The 21,309-nt window shown below is 37.3% G+C and overlaps 1 protein-coding gene across 3 annotated transcripts; it reads left to right on the top strand.

The window, feature by feature from the left end:
- The first annotated feature begins 2,700 nt into the window (after positions 1-2,700).
- Positions 2,701-21,287, top strand: RAB5A (RAB5A, member RAS oncogene family). Of its 3 annotated transcripts, XM_026103779.2 has the most exons (7): positions 2,701-2,839; positions 7,493-7,567; positions 9,293-9,543; positions 13,337-13,488; positions 15,103-15,225; positions 16,755-16,848; positions 19,783-21,287. In XM_026103779.2, the coding sequence occupies exons 3-7, from the start codon at positions 9,381-9,383 to the stop codon at positions 19,896-19,898; spliced, it is 648 nt and encodes a 215-aa protein (XP_025959564.1). In that variant the 5' UTR covers positions 2,701-2,839; positions 7,493-7,567; positions 9,293-9,380; the 3' UTR covers positions 19,899-21,287. The 3 variants fall into 3 exon arrangements, with proteins under 3 accessions (XP_025959564.1, XP_025959565.1, XP_064362291.1); XM_026103780.2 differs by lacking the exon at positions 7,493-7,567 and having other exon boundaries at positions 2,702-2,839; XM_064506221.1 differs by lacking the exons at positions 7,493-7,567; positions 15,103-15,225 and having other exon boundaries at positions 2,702-2,839.
- The last annotated feature ends 22 nt before the right edge of the window (positions 21,288-21,309 follow it).

Here is a 21,309-nt window from a genome sequence, read left to right as displayed (position 1 = left end):
TTACTGTCATCTGCATCAGATCTAGCCAGCCTGCAGCCACAGATGAGTTGGCTCAGCCAACCAATACAGAAGATTATTTCTTTTGGTGAATTATTTTTCCATGAAAGCAGTGGTTGAGGTACCATGAGGTACAAGCTTGCAGCTGGGAATGGAGAGGAACTAGGATCATACTTTCCATGAGTAGCTCTTCATTTGATTGGATTAAGTGAAATGTGAAACACCACATGAGCATTTGATCTCTAAATTGAATTTAAGTTCAAACAATTCTAAAGAGTCACAGTGTAATATTCACATTTTGTCCATCCAGAACTGTTCACGTAAATGGTGAAAAATGTCTCTGTTTATCAGGGTTCTGACATTTTGATTGGCAAATCCTGTAGTCCAGCTGAATGTACTGAAAACAGTCAGAGGGTTAGTGTGAAAACAGTGTGTTAAATCAAGATTAATTGCATCATTTAAACAGCACCTGCTACAGAGATTCTAAAGGCAGTCCTTACCATAAACTTCAAGCTCAGAAAACCTGCATGCTTTCAAACACATTCCCCTGGAAGAAATTCTTTGTAATAAAAGTGGGGAGTCTGGCATTTTATATCACTGGTGGACTCAAAATCAATCAATCTCTCTCTCTCTCTCTCTCTCTCTCTCTCTCTCTCTCTCTCTCTCTCTCTCTCTCTCTCTCTCTCTCTCTCTCTCTCTCTCTCTCTCTCTCTGTTTTTTTTTTTTTTTTTTGGTTATATGCTGGCCTTACAAAAAGCTTAGGTTTTACTAAGACAGTTAAGGAGGGTAATAAAATTCTTACTCTCAGGATGCAACCACTCAACTAACAACGGAAAAGCACATGGAAAAGGAGAATGGAAGATGAAAAAGGAGTGCATTTTTGCATTCCAGTAACTTCAAAAATATTGATATGCTTATATCAGGAAAGGGACAAAAAAAACAAGAGAAACACAAACAGAGCAAGGTGATATTTGTTTATCTCTTTCTCATACTAGAGTCTCATCAACCACAATATTTTACAAGCAATGAAGTATTTCTAAAGGAGCACTACAGAGTGGAGATGATAAAAGGCTGTGACATGATTAATTTAACCTTTCTTTCTGTTTTTAGCATACTTCTAAAGCAGCAGCAACAACAGGAGGAGAAGATAATCTTGCACTGGCAGAAGGACTAGCTGGACAACTGACCTTAAAGTCATATATTTTAAGGTCATGATGAACCACTGCCATAATGGAGCCTCAGCTCCAATATAACACAGGCGATAGGCTTTTCCTAATTTTTGCTTCAACTTAATATGTGGTTGAACAAAAGCATATTTTGAGAGGACAGCAACATACAATCTTGATTTAACATTTCCAGTGATGGAGAATCTAAACAATCTTTATTAAATTGTACCGATGATTAAGTACCATAACTGACAAACTTGCTAAACTTCTTCCCAGTTCTGCTTTTGGCTTGCTCCAAATGCTAACCATCAGACCTTATTAAACCTGCAAGATTGGAGAAACATTTATTGTAACTGTTTTGTTTCCTGTGCAGCCTGCTTATAATCTGTGACCAAGCGTCTCTTATCCTTCTCTTTTGTGAGGTCGGTAAATTGGGCTCTTACATTTCACTGTGAGGGAAGTTTTCCAGCTTTCTAATCATTAATATAGGCCTTTCCTGAATTCTCTCAGATTTTTCAACATCCTTCCTCAGTTACAGACATCAAAAAGGCATATAGGATTACAGTTGGCTTCATACAACACACCAGCAATACAGAGTAGAAATCCTGCAGGTACTGCAATCTCCAGTGTGAGGTGTATGACCTAACATTTGCAAATATGGAGACGTACTATTTGCATCCATATATGGAGCAATGAAGACTCTTCTAAATTGGCAAACCATTCTGTTCAGTTTTAGCACTCTCCCAGTATTTATCCTATCCCGAAAACTTTATCAGTAGTTGTTTGATTAAAGAAAAATGGTAAGTAGATTCCCAATTGTGATTCAGAATTTTTGTGTGTACTTCCTTCTCTGTTAATTTGGCTCAGGGCTTTGGTCCTTTTAAAGCACTGAATTGGGACATAAGGAAGTTTTGCAGGGAATCCCGTTCACATCCCTGGCACCTCAGCAGCCACATCGTGCCATGCTGTGCTTGCTGTTTCTAGCAGACAGGCATTTGGGAGGCATGGTTGTTCTCAGTGACTTTTCCTCAATACTTAGGGGAGCAGGAGGTAAGGCATTCCCTGCAAATCGAGGACCCGGCTGGCCCCCCGCTGGCATGTCCTTTTCGTTCAGCCACTAGTAACTCCCTCGTGCCTTGCCCGACCGCTAACACAGACGAGGACGACGCGGCGCCCGGGTGTCGTTGCTCGACGCGGCCCCGCGGGGGCAGAGGAAGCGAGCCCCGCTCGTTTAGGCGCCGGGGCCGCCTCTCCCATAGGCCGCTGCGTGGGGTCATAGCCCTTCGGCGTTGCCGCGGTAACGGTCCGGGCGCGGTGGGGGGGAAACGGGACAGAAAGCGAAAGGCGGTGGGGGGGGAGGAAACCGAAAGAAGGGAAGGGAGGGGGCGGCCACGTGACGTGCGGGCGAACTGGAAGCGCATGCCGCGTGCGGGCCCTGACGTGGCGGCGGCGGAAGTGCGTGTGTGTTTTGGTCCGGGCCGAGGAGGCGGCGGAAGCTGGCGACGGCGCGGGCGAGGCACAGCACCGCCCCCGCCCCGAGCCGCTGCTGCGCTCCGCGGGGAGCCGCCTCCCCTCCCGGCCCTGGATCGTCCTCCGGCCCTGCCGCAGGGACAGAGAGAGGCGCCGCCGCCCGGCTCCCCTGCCTCCCCCGCGCGCGGCCGCCGCGGCCCGGCCAGGTGAGGAGGGGGCGGCGGGGCTCGGGGGCGGGGGGCCGCTCGCGGGGCGGCGGGGGCCTGCGCGGCCCGCGGCAGGCGGGCCGTTGTTCGCGGCTCTCTCCTCCGGCCGCTGCAGCGCCCAGTGGCCGCCTGGGTGCGCGCACCACTGCCGCCGGGCGGTGCGGGAGCGTTGGGCCGCGGTGCGGGCTGCCGCGGTGGGCAGCCCGGTGGGCAGCCCGGTGGGCGGAGGGGAGAGGCCGGTCTGGCTTTTCCCGACTCAAAATGGCGCCCCCGATTCTCCCACTTCCCCTTATTCCTCTGCCTGCGGCTGGAAAGGAGCCGCGGGGGAGGGAAGGCGGTGGCGGGGGCTGGAGGAGCTGGGCCCAGGATCACGGCGAGAAGGGGGGGAGTGAGGCTTCTCCCTGCCTGTGGACTCTTCTGCTGTGGGTTACCACTGCCTAGTCCTCCTGCAAGGGAAGGGGTGTATCTTTCGAGTTGCCTTGTGATAGGGAAGGGGAGGATGGGTGATGGGTCTCTTTTTTTTTTTTTTGTCTGCGACCCGGAGAGGGACGATGAATAAGGAGGGAAGAAAAATACCCTGACCACATGTTGCCATCCAGGGAATCCTGAATCAGGCACGGCAGCCCCCTGGCTCCTTACCTTGCTTACCGCCCAGTACAGGCCTAGTGTATTTACTTGTACATAAGATTTGGGGCTAGGGCTAAAACTATAGCATGGTGGAGAGACAAACCTATGCTCTTGTAGTTTTTAGCTATCCCACTCTCCTCTAAAAGATATCAGAATGCTGTTCAAAACAGTAAGGCCATGAAAGACAAAAATAGTCCCTCAGCATTTTGTGTGATTTTTTTTTTTGTAAACTTTTGACTTTGTATGTTTTTTAACTTCACCTTCTCTCAACCTAGGAGTGGAAAAGAGATTGAACAGTTAAGCTGAAATTAACTAACTCCAAGTAACACTTGGAACAAGTAAAAAGCATGGTAGCTTTGTTTTTTCCAATTTGCTAGTGGCTTCTTAGAGTTGGAGGATGGATAATTTGCTTGTGCGTATTTTTACTTTATAATAAGAAATGTCAAGAGAGCGCGGATGTTAACTGAAATGAGGTGGTTAGAGACAATGATAATACAGTCGTCATTGCTTGCATTTCCGGTATGATAAACTAGTTTATCTCAAAGCAATTCATAATATACATCCATCATATAAACTTACAAGATGGCTGTTATCTTTAATTGGAAGGTCATGAATTTCTTCTACTATTGATTCACTTGTTTAACCTACTATTTCATTATGTTTCAATATAAAGTGCTTTACATATGATAAATGTTTTGATAGTTGTACCTGTTAGTCTTGAATGCTGCAATACAATGCCATGCTAATTTTGTCAACCTGGAAAAAGAATAACAGAACATTGGCTAGTAGGAGTGCCTACCACCTAAGTTTAATTAGATACTGCTGTTTAAAACATTCAAGATAGTTCAGTATAAACAAATTTGAAGTAGCTAATGGCTGTAATCTCAATGTTATTTGACTGTGTTAGACACTGTCAACACTGAATTTCAAATACAGTCAGCCAGCAGCAGCAGCAGTCACTTATCAGTTCTAATTTGCCAGTAACCTGAAACTTGAAAGCATATATGTATCTAAAATATTTCATCCCTGAATTGAGAAGTTGTTTAGAGTCTGTTTTTTACTGATCTGCATTTTATATTTCTGTCTCTAGTCACAAAATATGATGAAGTTTATTAGAAATTATTAAGATATTAAAGTATGTTCATGGTAAAAAAAAAAACAAAAAACAAAAAACTTGTTATTGGCTATGAAATATCAAAATATTTTAAGTTGTGGTGTGTTCCAGTTTTAAGTTTATCATCATGAATTTCTTTTGTGGTCTTTGTATTTGATAATGCACGATTCATTCATTGTAGGAATGCTGTTAGCTGTCTTAATCCCATTGGTAGGCTGGCTTTTGTCACTAATGATATTTTGATTCTTGTATGTTAGCTTTCTTGTAGTTTAAATAGGCACTGATTTAAACACATGACTGGATAGATGCAATTTGTGAATTATCCCATTGAATTGTGAGGTTTTAGGTATTGGTGAGGATAGAAATTTTTTTTTTAGCCTCAAACATGAGAAAATTTACATGATGTTCTATCAAAATAGTTATGAAAACACTACCTTCTCTTATAAATAAAACTTAACAAATGCTACCTAGCAGCATAGAAGTTTCTTTTCTAGGGGGATGATGAGAAGAGAATAAACCCAGCATCTGGTAAATTACTTGACAGGATTAACAAGAGTACTTTCCTGATAATATGCACCAAAATTTGCTCTTCTGGCATTTGGGTACTAAGTTGCTATCATGTTGGGGGATACTCAAGAGTGCAAGTTCCTACTTAGCAGAAGGACCCTTCATGTTATTGTTGTAGTGCTCAAGAATGCAAAATGGTCTTTGCCTAGTAGTATATGATAGTTCTCACATAATACTCTGTAAAAGAAAGAAAATCTCTGTCATTTCTATACATATGAAGCCATCTATCTATGAAACTATGGATGGTATATTGAAAACCTTCAGAAATGGAAGTAGTTTCCTCAGCAGATCCTTATATAAATCATTTCCTTACATTACTTCCTTACATGTAATTTTAAAAGCTTGATTCAGGTCAAACTGTTGTATACTTGCTTTTGTGTAAATGAATGAAAATGTCTTGTTAAGGTTTTCTTTCTTTGAGTATTCCAAAAAATCAATAAATTACAGAGATTATTCAGCATATGAAACTTGAGGGGGTACTAGATTTTTTCCTGGAGATTTTCATCAAAGCTCAGCATATGGAATAGGTACAGCTGCTAAGCTGTTAAGTATTCAGAATTCTTTGGAAGGCCATTTGTCAAAAAAGACTTGAATTTACAGTTTGTGTGTTTAGGGTACAGAAAATGGTTTCTTTCTCTTCTGCATGGTGCTTTTTTTTATGATTCCCAAGGCTAGTTTTACAGATGATCTAAGGAAATGGAGAACAAATGTGGCTGGAGGCTAGGAGATTGTATGGGGTTTGTAGCATCGAAGGCTGCTTCTAAGTCCTTGTGAGGTGTTATGTTCAGCGCACAAATCTTAAAATAAATAAATAAATAAAATAGGCCAGCAGTGTTTTATAATGGCTGCATGTCAAACTATAGTACTGCTTTTCTTCAGATTAAGAAAATCTTTTTATTTGTCTCTTCACACTTGGATGCTGCTGTGTTCCACACTTACAGAATAGTTTCAGTATGATCTGAAACTCAAAACATGATGGTTTCCACTTAGGCTTGTAGAAGGTGATGGTGATTTTTCTATATATCAGTATCAGCTGGGTATGCTTTACGGGGTTTTCAGATGTGCATTTTTTATCCCAACCTGTTAAAAAGTGGGTGGTATGATTGTGGTAGTTTTTAGCATTAAGTTATTAGATATATTGATGTAACTATTAAATGAAGGATATTTGCAGTATGCTTCCAGGACTTGATGGTTTTGCAGGGAGCATGATTGCTATTGACTTGACAACTGATTAATTTCATGTGATGTCTGAGTGTTTAGGGTGATTGAAGGGCAAAGGGTGTTAGAAAGCTGTAAACTTAAAAGTTCTTCACATAAACCTCTAATTTCTATATATTGGACAGTTTACAAAAACTGAATTACATATTTGCCTTGACAAGCTGTTTCAACTGTTTTTAAGTGATGTATAATCTGAATTACTAAAGGCTGTAAATGGCCAACTGAAATGAATAGATGCTATGTGAATTAAATCAGTCTTGGCTGTTTTTCTAGAGTGCCTGCTTTTGTTTGTAGTACTTTGTACAGTAGACAGAAAGCAAGCAAAAAAAGCCACAGAGAGTAACCACTGTGGTTGTAGATTTCCTCACTGCACAACCTCTAGAAGTCACTTGTCGCTTGCTCACAAAGAGTACTAATCCACTTGGTTGTTGGATTTATCCCTTATATGTCTTCATTAATGCTGCAGAGTCTAGAAAGAGATGAATTAAGAGGATGAATTAAGATGAAGGTTTTTAAATAATTTCATGACTGTCCAAGCACACTAGAATGCTACAGTGCAAGCAGAAGTATTTTATTTTAAAACAGAAATAATTTGAACGATTGTCTTCCTTTTCCAAAGTCTAGAGAGAAACAAATGGCCAACAGTATCGTGAGCTGCCTCTCTTCTGGCTACGTCCTGCAGTTTTATTTCTTGTAATGTAATTAGGGAGAAATTAACTTTTGTCATTCATACATTTTTATCCAGATTGCTTCACAACTTCTCAACAGCACATGGAAAAAAAAATCTTGCCTGAGAATTGGTGCCTTGCACCAATTTTTTTTATGCCATAAGGATAAGAGGTCTGATATTGTTTTTAGAATAACTAGATCCATTCTTGCAGTGTAAATTAATTTTTGTTCAAAAATTTTAGATTAATGGAAAAGGAATTCAAATGTGTCATTGTTATAGTAGTTGATAATAGGGGTAGATTTTCAGGAGCGTTTTTGTCTCAAAGAAATTTTCATTCACTGTGCCATGCTTTTTCTTCCTTGTGTTTGTGAGAACATATATCTAAAATGATATTTTGATTGTATTGCAATAGTGAAATAAAGAATTCTATTGATTTAATGATGTAATTGTCAAACAGGACAGAAACTCAGGACAGACAGGGATGAATACAAGATTGGAATATTCTACCTGGAAGATGCTAAATTATTTTGAGGTATGGGAAAAGGAGCAACATAAGAGAATAAAAATATCCGTAACACACCGGAAAATATTTTCTTTCTAAGACCTATTTTCAGATTCTTTGTACAGTGAGAAAGTACCAATTTATTTTAACTGTTTTGTTGGTAAAGAAATAATTTCATGGTTTCTTTCTGACTTCATGTGTGGAAATCAGGAGTTAAGGGAGTATTTTGTTGGAGAACAGGTTTCTGCTAGCCATGAAGCACTCCACAGAACAGGAGATTCTTCTATTAATTGTGCAGAACTTGTGGTGAATTTACAAAAGGGTCGTTAGTAAGATGAATGATTGGTTTGTGAGCTAGGTGTTGTGTAGGTAAGTAGTAAACTGGAATCCTCAAGTGCCTGATACCTATGCTTAAATGGTTTGAAACAGGAAGATGGCTAATGATTGAAACTATTGCTTCATTCAAAATGTAAGAAAGAGCGAGCAAGAAGCTGTTTGACAGTGTATTTGCTTACAATTTTGCAACATTAGTTATATTTTGCACTAGGAAAATGTGCTCTAAACTTGCTTGTGTCTTAGATACTAGACAAGCTATATCCTCAACAAGTACACTTAATTCAAGTAGTTAGCCCACAAGAGTAGGACAAAGTTTTAGGTTGTTTTTTAACAACCTAAATATAGAAATATCTCTCCTTCATACAGAGTTGAGTGACCATCATTTAGGTTTATTTCCTATGGAATGTCTTGGAATTTTATTTCGGGAAGTGAGAGGAGAGGGAATACAGAAAAGCTAGACAGGTGATATTATGCCAGTGTTTCATACAGCAGCATCTACCTACAAAAAGATTTCATCTGTACTGTTAAGTGTGTAAAAACATAAATCTTAGGCTCAGAAGTGAGGCCAGCAGAGCCTATAGGCTTCCCTGTGCATATGGATACATCCGCTGAAATTTTTTTGAAGGAGCTTACAAGTTGAGGAGATAGGCCAAGAATATACTGCTAGCATGTTATTAACAAAGATCTCAGATACGAATACTGATCCACTAGGACATGTATTAGTATTAGAAATATCAATTTATCACCATATGATAGTTTTCTGGTGGCTTACACCAAGTGGTCTAGGTTTCGTAGTGCTCTGAAGGCAGTTTGGTTTTCTACGTAGGAAAGGCTTTGTATTTTTGCTTCTCAGAATGTTTGTTAACTAGAAAAGGTATTAGTGATTTGTACCTCACGATTTTCTGTATTTTTTATTTAAGGAAAATGCATTTTGATATGCACGATAGAGACGAATTGATAAAGCATACTTGCAAAGAACTTGATATGGTGACTCAGTTTCTCAATTTGCCCAAAGATTTTTTTGTTCTTTACTGGTGATAACTTCTGAGTAATCAAGCATTGCTTAATTAGCAAAATTCTGAAAATAATTTTTTTGTTGTTTGAGATTTTAGCAATAATGTGGAAGCCTGAATCTGTTGTGCTGTTAAACTTTAATTTTGGTATGTTATGAAATGAGAGACTGAAGTCTTGCAAGAAGAAACAATGATTGGATTTTAATGTCCTAATTAGAAGTTTTAATAGGAATACTAGGCATGTGAGAAGATCACTGTTTCTTCACAGTGACAGTAGCTGTACTCTGGGCCATTGGCTTTGGTAAATATTAGGACTAGTTATATGTAATACATGTTGCATTGATGAATTAGATTTTTCTTATTTGGCTTGTAAATCTGATACCACCCCCTATCTTTTCATAAACAGGTTGTTACTAGCAGAAGCACCACTGAGTTTTGCATCCTGGAATTTGCTTTCAAGAACTTGAAACAAAGGACTTCTTTCTAATTTGGGCATGGCTAACCGAGGAGCAACAAGACCCAATGGTCCAAATGCTGGAAATAAAATTTGCCAGTTCAAACTAGTACTTCTAGGAGAATCTGCAGTTGGCAAATCAAGTTTGGTGCTTCGTTTTGTAAAGGGACAGTTTCATGAGTTTCAAGAAAGTACTATTGGAGGTGAGAAAATTATACTGTTAATTTGTTTCACATCGACTTCATATTGTCCTTGCCATTAACAACCTTGAATGTAATGTCACTTGCAGGATGGGTCATTGACAAGAAGGATTAAATCTGAGACCTGTCTCTCTAACTGAGAGCTGTAACTAACTAAGCTAAAGGTTGTAGTTGGCACGCAGCTGCAGCAAACATCCATGTCACATGGAGAAAGTAAATGCGTGTTTGAGTTGCATAGTTTTGAAAACTGGGATTGATTGATGTTAAATTTCATGGATGGATGTGTAGCTATTCTAATGGTGCTGTTTACTTCATGAGTGAAATAACTGCTTAATAAGAAATAAGAACTAGGTTTTTATGAAAACAAAGTTCTTCATCTTTCAAAAAGGTTGTATTGTCATTTACATAGCTTGGCTTTGCTTTTGAATTGAGAGAACTTGATATATTTCTAGATGCACTTTTCTTAGTAACCACAGGATTAAATGTGCTGTCTTTACATTTTATAGCTGCAAACAAAACACATGCTGGAGGCACTACTAGAAGTCGAAAAAGTTCCCATTTAAAAGTGAACAGACTTTTTTGTTTTGTCATAATTATTTTTTTCATTGGAAGTTTCCTTCTGTAATCTTGTGTATTGAAACCATTTGTGCTTTCTGATCTGTATTCCTCCTTGCTTACATGTGAACTTCCCCTATAACCACCTATTGGTATGCAGACTTAAACAAGATACAGATTTTATAGACTGGTTAATGTTCTCTAGTAGCCCCTGTTACTGTTTTTGCATGAATGAGCCTGTGTTCCATTGTAATATTTATTTGAAGCCCTTTCAGACATCTGCATGTGTCTTTACACATGAACAGTTGTTGAAATGTAAAAATCTACAAAGCTTACAAAAATAAAAAGGACAAGCTGAACTTTATTGCATCAGTTTTTTTACACTGTTTCTAGCTGTTAGACTCATGTATTTACTTTGTATATCTCAGTATAAGTGGGGGAAGCACTTTTCTCCTTTAGCACTCTTATTAGAGCTCATTTTTGGCTAGGTGTCTCTTACGGTGGCTTTAGGATAGGTGTTGGTGTGAAAGGCTTCTGCAATGTCGTAGTGTGGAAAGCTTTCACAAAGATCTGTAGAAAGTTAACCTTCCTGTTTTGGCATTTTTTTTTTTTTAATTAGAAGAAAATAATGTTAAAGTTCATTGAAATCCTTTGTAGAATGTCAGTAATCTCTGATTCATTTAACTTCCTTTTTGTTTTTTGTTTTGGTATCTGGATAGATAAGCAATAATCTAAACACCGTTCAACTGTTTAAAAGCTATATAAAGGTTAAATAAGAACTTAAGTCCAAGTTAAGATAATACGGAGTTTATTATAAACTGTATATAACTTGTGCTCCCTTTTTACATAAAACAAAAACAAGGAAATGCCCTGTTACACAGCTGAGAGGTAATAAATGCAGCAATATTGGGGTTCAAAAACTGTTTTTGTTTAGAGAAAGTAGTCTAATTCTGTAGCCTCTGTTGAAGGTATAATTTTCTTTATATACAGAAGGGCCTTTGAACAAAGAGGCACTTATGTGCATTGTGAATCTGAATAAAATAACTTCTGGAAGAGAGTGCTGTTAGAGGCAGACATGTTGACAATGTGATGGTGGTGTATATGATACCTAGGCTTTGCCTCTTTGGACTAGTGTAGCAATGCTCGCGAATGGCTTAAGATGAAAGTATGGCTGGTAAGATTGATTGGGTTTCACATAATTAACACAGTTAATCAATTAGTTATCAATTAACTATGGCCTTGTGAGATAAAAGAAAGCTACTTTATTTACGTAGGTTAGTTACTGGCATTTCTATGGTGGTTGAAAGGTTCCTTTCAGCGAAAGCAAAAGGATGTCAAAGAATAAATCCCTTGTTTTAATTCTTTCTGAATATGTCCCTTCATTTATGGAGTGTAGGTACGTTCTTCTGTTGAAGAGAATGTCTGTAAGAATTTCAAATTCCACTTGTTTAACATCCCATCTCTGCCTTGGAGGAATATAATATTGAGCTGGTTCTGAGAAGGAAACCCTTATTCTGATGAAGAATCCTCCCCCTCCCCCCTGTGATCCTTGGCTGGTTAGGGAACTATCAAGAGTAGCCTGTTTTACCAGTGCTTGAATACTTAGCATTTGGAGAGAGTTACAGTTCTTTAACATTGGAACATCAAAGTTTTCCCCTTCTCCAGCCTGCCTGCTCCTCTCTCTGAGGGATGCTAACACCCCTGAAGCAGGAACATCTGCCCACTTGCTAGTCAGTTTCTGGATGGTAGTTAGTTTCGTTTGCAAAGCAAGATTGGCTTGCTTTGGCTTACTCTAATAGGTTGGGTTGAAAGTTGCAGCAGTTCAGGATTGATTTTGCAGGCTAGAATGCCTTGGAGTATGTGGGCAGGGTGATATCCCAGGTGTGAAAGGGTTATGGATCAGTGCAGCCTCAGACATTTGAGTTAAATCTGCCACAGTCTGTCAGTATGCTTACTGATGAGACCCAGTTCTGCAAAGCAGGAGGCTTTTCTTAGCATTTCATCAAAGCAAAAGGTACTGAAAATAATTTTCTTAATTTTTTTATAGAAGGAGAAAGGGCAAGCCAGTCCACAGTATTATTTCACTCAATGTCTGTCATGACTGGAAAAACAACCTCAAGCATTTATGCTGAATTGCTCAAAATTTCCATCTAAATTCTTGGAACTGTAGCATTCCCTGTTGTGTGGGGTGTACGAGATTTGGGCAGACAACATGTTACTGACTTCACAAAGCAGGTAATCAAGACAGCTTGTCAGATTACCGTGATATTTTTTTTCCTTTTTAAAATTTGAAAAGCTAAAGTAAAAAATACAACTATGTAAAAACCAGGAGTGTTTAAAAAAAAAAAAAAAAAAAGCCTAGCAGAAGGAAATCTGCTTGCTTTTCAGTGTTTTCTCCCAATAGATTCTTTAGACTGTAGCTTACTGTTGATAATATGCGTTTCTGTATCGTATGGATATTCCCCTCTGTATTTCTAATATATAATCTTAATCTGGATGGAAAATTTTTACTAGCAGTAACTTTTTGAAGACTTGATATCAGTTACTTTCTGTTTTCCATAATTATAAGAACATCATTTAGGATAATGACATTTAGGTAGATAAACGCCTTCAGCTATTGTGGCAATGGATGCAGGTTCTCTTGAAGCTGCAGGCTCTGAAAATTATGCTGAAATAAATTCTTGAGATGACTTGAAGAGTGAAAAATATGGCTATATGGCTGCTTTAAAAGCAAAAACTTTTGAGAAGTGATTCTTACTTCCAAATATCTTAACTAAGATGAAGTTGTCATGAACTGAAAATCTAGGCTTTAACATATTCACAGAATGTAAGTACAGTGTAGAACTGTAAATATCTGAGCTGTTGGAGTGTGGCATGGCAGGATGCTGTTACTGGTGCTCTGTATTATCTGTTGCATTTATATGAAATGTATCTAGAAGACTTGAGAGAAGGCTTGGGTTCATCAGATTTGCTATTACAAAAAAATTATAGGAAATCTGTCCAATTACTTTTTTTCCTCTTTAACTTGAGGAAAGACTGGTTGTCCAAAAAGCTGTTCTGTGCAGATCAGAATTAATCTCTAGTGGTTAATACCTTTAGCAGCTTCAGGCCCATTATATTTTATTAATAGGCTTTAAGTGTTTAAGGAAATGATGCTTGATACATCTTTGTGAACTTAATTTTATAGGAATATAGAAATATAAGCAAACTTCTGTTTTCAGCACCTCTATTTTTTTTGTAGCTGCTTTTCTAACCCAGACTGTGTGTCTTGACGATACAACGGTAAAATTTGAAATTTGGGATACAGCTGGGCAAGAGCGATATCACAGTTTAGCACCCATGTACTACAGAGGAGCGCAAGCAGCTATAGTTGTATACGACATTACAAATGAGGTAAGTACAATACGGAGAAACAAAAGGGGGTCTAGGAGTTATCGGACTTGAGTTGATCTGGATTCTCTTACTGATTCTTTCACTGACTTGTGTGAATCAGTTCATCATTTCGTACTGGTCTATGCAATATTAAATTATGGCTAGAAACCTTTTTTTGCCAAAATGCAATCTTCAGGATTCTTTTTAAGTTAAGATTTTAAGTTTCTTACTGTTTTTATTGTCTGTGGCTCTTTCATATTGCAGCATAAATGAAAGAATTAATCTAACTGGTGGGCACTTCAGTGGAGTGCCACTGAAATTTCCTGTGAGACTTGGCAGGTTTAACCCTTGAAAGTGTTTTTAAACTTCTGCTGAAGGTGACTGAGGTTTTATTGTGCTGTAACAAAAAAAAAAAAACCTTTTTAAATGCAGTCTGTGTATTAACTGACAATTTTCTACACAGAAAACTTGTATTTTTGAGCAAGCAGTATATCTCATATTTAGGAGCAAAATGCTAAAAGAGGATTGAAAGAGAATAGAACTGATTTATGACCAGTTAGATTTTTCAGTCCACTGTGAAGCATATCCTTTTCTTCAATGGAAGCATGTCCCATCAGGACAAGTTAGCCCTGAGCCAGTAATATGTGATAGTAACGTATCCATTAGTAACTGTCAAAGCATAGTTTAACTAGATTATGATGTCAGAAATGAAATACTTTTATTAATAAATACTTATATAGCTATATAAGTAATGTAGCTTGCTTTTGATTTCTGTTGGTACAGCGAAGCTTTATATTTCATTAGATTGAAGCAGAGATTCACATGCTTTTGAAGACTGTTGGACTATGTTTAACTCTTGCATTGGTGGACCATTATTCATTTCACTTTTAACTGGGATAAATTTAAAGGTGCTGTGTTCCACAGAACCTTGTACAGTCTATAAACCAATGGTTTGAAAAGCATTTTCTAGAGAGAAAATTCTTTTGCAAAGTTTTTTGAACTTACCTTTAAATCAGTTCCCCTGAATTGTGCTATTTCTCTCACCATACTGCTGGTGCAGTTTATTTCTGATAGTGGAAAACACTAATCTTATTGTTACATGTTACAGGAAAGGATTGGAAAGGTAGCACAAACCATTGAGACCAAATCTTAAGCTTTTTTTTTTTTTTTTTTTGAACTTATCTGACCTAAGTTTAATATGGTGTTTGATACAATTTCCTTTTGGTAAGATGAGACTTAAAAACCAAAACCCCCCAAACTCTGTGCCATAACGCACTCGACAATTACAAAATATTTGAGACCCTTTCAGTATCGCTGCTCATGAAATTGATTCTTCTGGGGGAGAAATTAAAATCCCCATTTCTCTCTTAACCATTTCTCCTTCCTTATGCTGGCTATGCAAGTCCTCTTATCTTTAATTACTTTCTCAGCATTGTCCCAACTGAGCATATTTGAGAACCAAGGTGGGAATGTTTTACATAAAAAGCTCACTTGGCAAGTTGGAATTTGCCTTTGGACAATTATAGCAGCCTTGTATCGGTCTCTTGCTTAAAGTACAGATAGCAGAGATTGGAATAATAGGTGAGTACAAAAGGATGCTAAAACTCAGTTGCATCACTTTGCAATCATTAACAGGAGTCCTTTGCCAGAGCGAAAAATTGGGTCAAAGAACTTCAGCGGCAAGCAAGTCCTAATATTGTAATAGCTTTAGCAGGAAACAAAGCTGACCTAGCTAGCAAAAGAGCTGTGGATTTCCAGGTATGTATGCATAACTTGTGTTTATAAAAACAGCGTTTTGTTGCAATAGAAAGTAAATACGTTTCCAAGATGGTTATATATGTAGCCTGACTACTTGTTTTAGAAGTCATGCTGTTAAATATAAATGTGAACTGAAACTAACTGAATTGTATAGAAATAGTTATTCTTCAAAGTCAAACTTAATTACTCAAGACCTAATTTATTTGCATATCTTTAAGGCTAATTGAATTTCTCTCCTTTGATGTGACTTCTTCCTATCTTCCACCTCAAATTATCATTGGGACTGATAAAAACAGTATCTAGAGTTCAAATGGACTTGATAGCATGTTAGTCATCAGTTTTCCTACTGTTTTGATCTATATTTGGTGTCATCATGCAAGATACTGTTGTGTATAGTAGTGAATCTTTTCATAACTTCAGGAGTCAGATATTTGAATATTAGTAGTGTTTTATGTATTCTCCCAGAATTCAACAATTCAGTTTTCTAATTGTATATTGTCATGTCAATTGCGACATAAAGGTGTATCTTAGTATAACTTCGTGTTTTGTGAAAACAATATTTTATTAAAAAGCTTTGCACATGTACACAGTCCTGAAACTTAATCAAATTTAACTTCCAATTTCTTTCACCAAAGTAGAACTGGTTTGACACATTTTTCAAGTATTAGTATTTTTGTTAAGGTGACTTCAAGCCCAGAAGAAGCCTGTGACATTCCCTTTTTCACTGGACAACACATCTGAGACTTCCAAGTGTTCATTAATGTGTTATTTCAGATATTGTTACATAGATCTTAGTAGATGTCACTTAATGAGTACAAAATGCTATGGATGATGCATTTTTTCATCATAGCTATTCTAGGGATTTTTTTTTTTGCTTATTCCCTATTGAATTCAAAGGCAGTTACATAATTATAAGGAACTAGGGATTTTTAGCTGAACTGGCTAATAGGAAGTGGCAAAAATAGGACAATTTTTATGAGTCTAAAAAGTGCGTGTTTCAGATAAAAACTCAGACTGAAAAAGGAGGTAAATGTGACAAAATATTAAATACTTTTATAATCACAAATTTCTGTAAGAATAGTGAAACTATTGTGAAACTGATACATCTGCCTCAGTGGTTGAGAGTTTCAGAATAGCTCACAAGCTGTCTTCTTTCCTGGATGGCAGACTTTTTCACATTAGATGGTACTTTCTGGAGCTTATTCATTCTTGTTATCACAGCCAGAGTCATGGATCAGGGTTTTGTTTTTAATAAGTGTTTTTATTATTTATTTTTGCTTTGGGCTTTTTAATCTGAATATTTTTAAGACAAGTAAGGATTTTTAAGATTGCAGTGCTAAATGTTTAACTATTGTACTGAAGCTTTATTATAACTTCGTGATTATGAATGAAACATTGTCACATGAGTGTTTCAATGAACTTCCTGTTAAAATGAAATAGAAATTGTCCCTTTGTAGCAGTAAAAGTGCTGTGTGTACTAACCGTGTGATGAAAAAAATGAAGTAATGCATTCTCATTTTAACTTCCAGGAAGCACAGGCTTATGCAGATGACAACAGCTTATTGTTCATGGAGACATCTGCGAAAACATCTATGAACGTAAATGAAATTTTCATGGCAATTGGTGAGTTTAAGAACAAAATCACAGCTCAGGGAAATTCTTTTCCTGAGATTTGTGCTGTCAGGACAGTTCTTGTCCAAGCTCTTTTACTTATAGTCTTGCTTCTTCTGTGGCACTGAAGTTTTTGTTTTGTTAAGGTCCTTTCAGATCTTTTTAAATATTCAAAAGTCGGATAAATGTACTTGAAGCGTAGTTGCCAAGGGTTTAGGTATTTTCTTGGACTAACTTGGAACAACTAAGTGAGATTGCTTTCAGATTCTATTAAGGAAGTTCAGTCTACGTATTTCAGTTCCATGATCATTTATACTATTTCAAGTTTAAGATGTAATTGCTGTTACATACTGGGGGGAAAAAAAGTTTTCCCATGGTATAGGATAACCATAAAAAGCTTTACTTAGCTCTTCTAAGCATAAAATGTGTTTGGGATTTGTTTATCAAATTAATAGGAGAATATAAGTTAAAGTGTATAAACATGTTTTTTAATGGTACATTGTTTAGAGCAGATATCATGCTGGCTTGTATTGGTGCAGAACCTAGAATAATGTACCTTTTATGAGGCAAAGGTAACTGAAGCCGAGAACATTATTGCAAAATAGAAGTGTAATGGCCTTGCACAAAAAGTCAAGTGTACTAATTTTAGTCTAAACCAAATATTTGCTAAATATGCTTCTGTGTTAAGATTTTATTTGAATTCCAAATACAGCTATCTGAAATCCAGAATGCCAAAGATGAGTATGTGTGTTTAAATTCGATGCTCAAGTAGAAGGATACTTCGTGTGAAAAGTATATGTACTAACATCATATTTTTAGCCCTAACGTAGGTTAGGGATTTCTGTAAGTATACTAACGTTTAATAGTAAGTAGAAATTTTATTATGAAAATAGTTTTATCTTAAATTTTAAGATAGAACCACTGTATTTTAACCCAAGTGAACTTGTTTTCTGCTTAAGTGTACATTTTTGCGGTCTTGCAAGTTAATCTAGAATATAAAATGAACAAAAAGTATTACAGAACAAGTGATTCTAGGTATTTTCATATAAGCAGTTATGAATATAAATGTGTAAAAATTCATGTTCAATGGACATAGTGTCTTTAAAAGAAATAGACATGATATACCATATGCACTGTATCAGACTCATAACATTTTTGTGTGAATTACATTGATGCATACAAAGTTGCATTTCATTATTAATGATAAATATAAAAGCAGAAAAAGAAAGCATAGGTTTTTAGGTCAGTCCATTGCCATATTTAGTAATAACCTTAATCACAGTAGTGACTCTGCTACTGGCAGATACTAATATATAGTATAAAATAACCATATTAATGTGTTCTACATTTTGCACTACAATGACATTTCTATCCCACTTTTTGTGAAAAACAGCAGCATTACTGTCAAAACTGTTTCTAAATAGCTTGTACCTTCATCTTTCCTAATCAGTAAAGCAAAAGGTAATTTGTGGTCTGGTTCAAGCTTCCATCAGATGCGGATTAAATTATTGCTAACATTTTATAGCAAGTAATTGCTTAATATTAACCATAACTACTTGAAAAAATGCACAAAACTGAGTAGAAAGCATATATTTTGTCATAAATGTTTGAGGCAGGCTTGCATTTAATGATACAGAAGTGCTCAGTTACAGTGCATTTTGAATAGTTGTTAAACACGAGAAATGCATCCCCAAAATGTGATATTCAGGATGGCCTTTTGCACAGCATGAATGCAATTATGAGGACCATACATAAATATGATCTTCAAAAATGGGAGAAAATGAAAAATGACAACATGGACAGATGAGAGGGATATAAGCTACATTCACTGCGGACTGACTGCTTTAGAGCTTGTGTAAAATTTCCAGTTAAAGAGAAAGTTGCTGTTGATTTCTGGTTTTAGAATCCAAAACAGTGCTGTGATGGCATTATTCTGCTGATGCTATGTCCCTTTGTATTGTGTGAGCAGCTTTCTTCATATCATGCATATTCTGGGTTTCTCTTAACAGAGCTCATCTTGTATATTCTGCTAATCTTACTGCTGCCCATTCTTGTACTTCAATTTCATTCCTTTTGGGAAAAGTCACTCTTTCATAAGCTGGCCACTGTAATTACCTCAGAGTCTGACTATGCAGCCAAACTGTAGAGCAGGGATAGTTACTGGTTCCTGGGAACATGGGAGAGTCTGCCCTAGGGAAGTCTTTCCTTTCCAGGTCCTGTTATTTAGAACTTAAATTTCTGTCCATCAAAAAACTGCTAGAAAGAGCTACTGCTCGGGAAAGGTAAAAATTGTCACCCACTCACCCACTCACCCACTCACCCACTCACCCACTCACCCACTCACCCACTCACCCACTCACCCACTCACCCACTCACCCACTCACCCACTCACCCACTCACCCACTCACCCACTCACCCACTCACCCACTCACCCACTCACCCACTCACTCTACCTTGGAGCCACAAGGATGATGAAGAAACAATTGCACTCAGTTAACTTATAAGAGGTGGAGAGAAAGGACAGCTTGGAAAAAGAGGAGAGAGATCTAGTGTTGAGGGCATTTTATATGTTGTGTGCAAAAATGCATTCTGGCTAGACAGATTTCTTAGTTTGACCCATCTCTGTCCATTTTGCTGCTGATCTACAGCCTATTCTGTGCTTCCCAAAAAAGTCATCATTTATTAGCATGGCACACCTGGGCAGATACTTTTTACTGTTCAAGTTACTACATGATTTTCAAGAATGAAAATACATTAATGTAGTTAATGATTAAGATGTTAAGTGTCTTAACTTTTTTTATTACCAACACACCATCTCAGTTCAGATTTTATAGTGATTATACTGACACTCTTGTAGAGTAATAAAGTGCTAACAAGTTGTGTACTCAAATGATTTAATCTGAGTACAGTCTCAGTTTTAATGATTATTTCTTGTTGATTTTATAGCAAAAAAATTGCCCAAGAATGAACCACAGAATGCAGGTGCCAACTCTGCCAGAGGAAGAGGAGTAGACCTCACTGAACCTACTCAACCACCCAAGAGTCAATGTTGTAGTAACTAAAACATCAATTGCTTTAAACTGTTCTGAATATTCTTCTGCTTCCTAACTGTTAATAACAATGGAGTTGGAGTGCTTAACCTGGCCCAGTACAGCTTCCAAACAGCGAAGAGACTTATGATAATAGTCAAGTTTATGATGCAGAATTTTCTTTTGACCTTAAGTTTAACATGCATGTATCACTGGCTGTAATGTTTCAGCAGTAGAGGAGAGATGGAAGTGGAATAAACTTGCTTCAGTTGAAAGGTTTTAAAAATCACTTGCCATTAGGGATATAGAAGAACTGTTTTCCATGGACCTAATTGGCCAGTTCCTGTAGCTCCAAAACTGGTTACTGTTATAAAGAATAGAATTGGGACTTTTCGTACTTCTCAATTGTGCTTTAAAACCTTTTTAGAAACAGGGTCTAAAATTGATTAAATTTATGCATGGTATTGATGCAACCAGTTGTTTCTGCAGGTATCTACTGTTTAGTTATACATTCCATAGTTTAATAATTTAATTACAGAAACATTTGCATTAACAATTTTAAGAACCTCATGCTTGCAGAAAAGTGGAATTTTAGTTGGTACACTGTATGTAAATTTTATCAACCCAGTTAGTTGTCTAAAGAAAATAGTGATTAAATGAAGTTTAACTTCATTTTTAATGTGTTCAGAAGGTGCAAACCAGTAAATTCAGCTTTGCAGCATAGGATTTTTTCCTCTACAAACCGTAAGAGCTCTTCAAGTAAAACCACAACAAACTCTATGTCTGTGACTTCTTTCTTAGTTTTGATCATTGCTGGCCATTATAGTTTCTTATGTCCCGTGGTTCCCCCTCCTTCCCCCCCCCCCCCCCCCCGGAAAAAATAGTGCACTAACAATTATGTACATTCAACTTGATTTTAAATTTGGATATTAATGTACTGTAAATAGGGTACTCTGCATTGTAGTCTACATTTGTTTAATACTTTCTGTAATATTTAAGAGTTGCTTACAGGTATACAGAATGTACAGTTACATAAAGCTAACATTTTTCCTCTCTAATCAAAGGGGGTTCTAAGTTCTTCCTTTATGGTTAGAACAGTAATAAATGATGCTCCTGTATCTGTAACATAAGTACTGCTGTCTGTCAGTAATGAACTTTGCAACTTTGTTTTCCAAAGTACTTTTTATTTTGATCTGTCCAGTATATTGCACTAATTCTTTTAGTTATTTTCATTATATGAAATCTACCAAGTGTGTCAGAAGAGATGAATTAGTCTATTTAAATGTTGAGCTGATAGCAGAAACTTACTTGTGCAGATTTTAAATTTGCAGTAATCTGGATTTAGCAAGGAAAATGACAGTTCACCAGTGTTTAGTTTTATATTGAGGTGCTCAGGTTTGAATAAAGTGGTTAAAAAAAGGATTTGTGATTAATGTTTCTTCTT

The sequence above is a fragment of the Dromaius novaehollandiae genome, chromosome 2, assembly GCF_036370855.1.
Source record: "Dromaius novaehollandiae isolate bDroNov1 chromosome 2, bDroNov1.hap1, whole genome shotgun sequence".
Classification (NCBI taxonomy): domain Eukaryota; kingdom Metazoa; phylum Chordata; class Aves; order Casuariiformes; family Dromaiidae; genus Dromaius; species Dromaius novaehollandiae.
The sequence above is the reverse complement of the archived record's forward strand: the minus strand, read 5'-3'. Positions and strand labels throughout refer to the sequence as shown.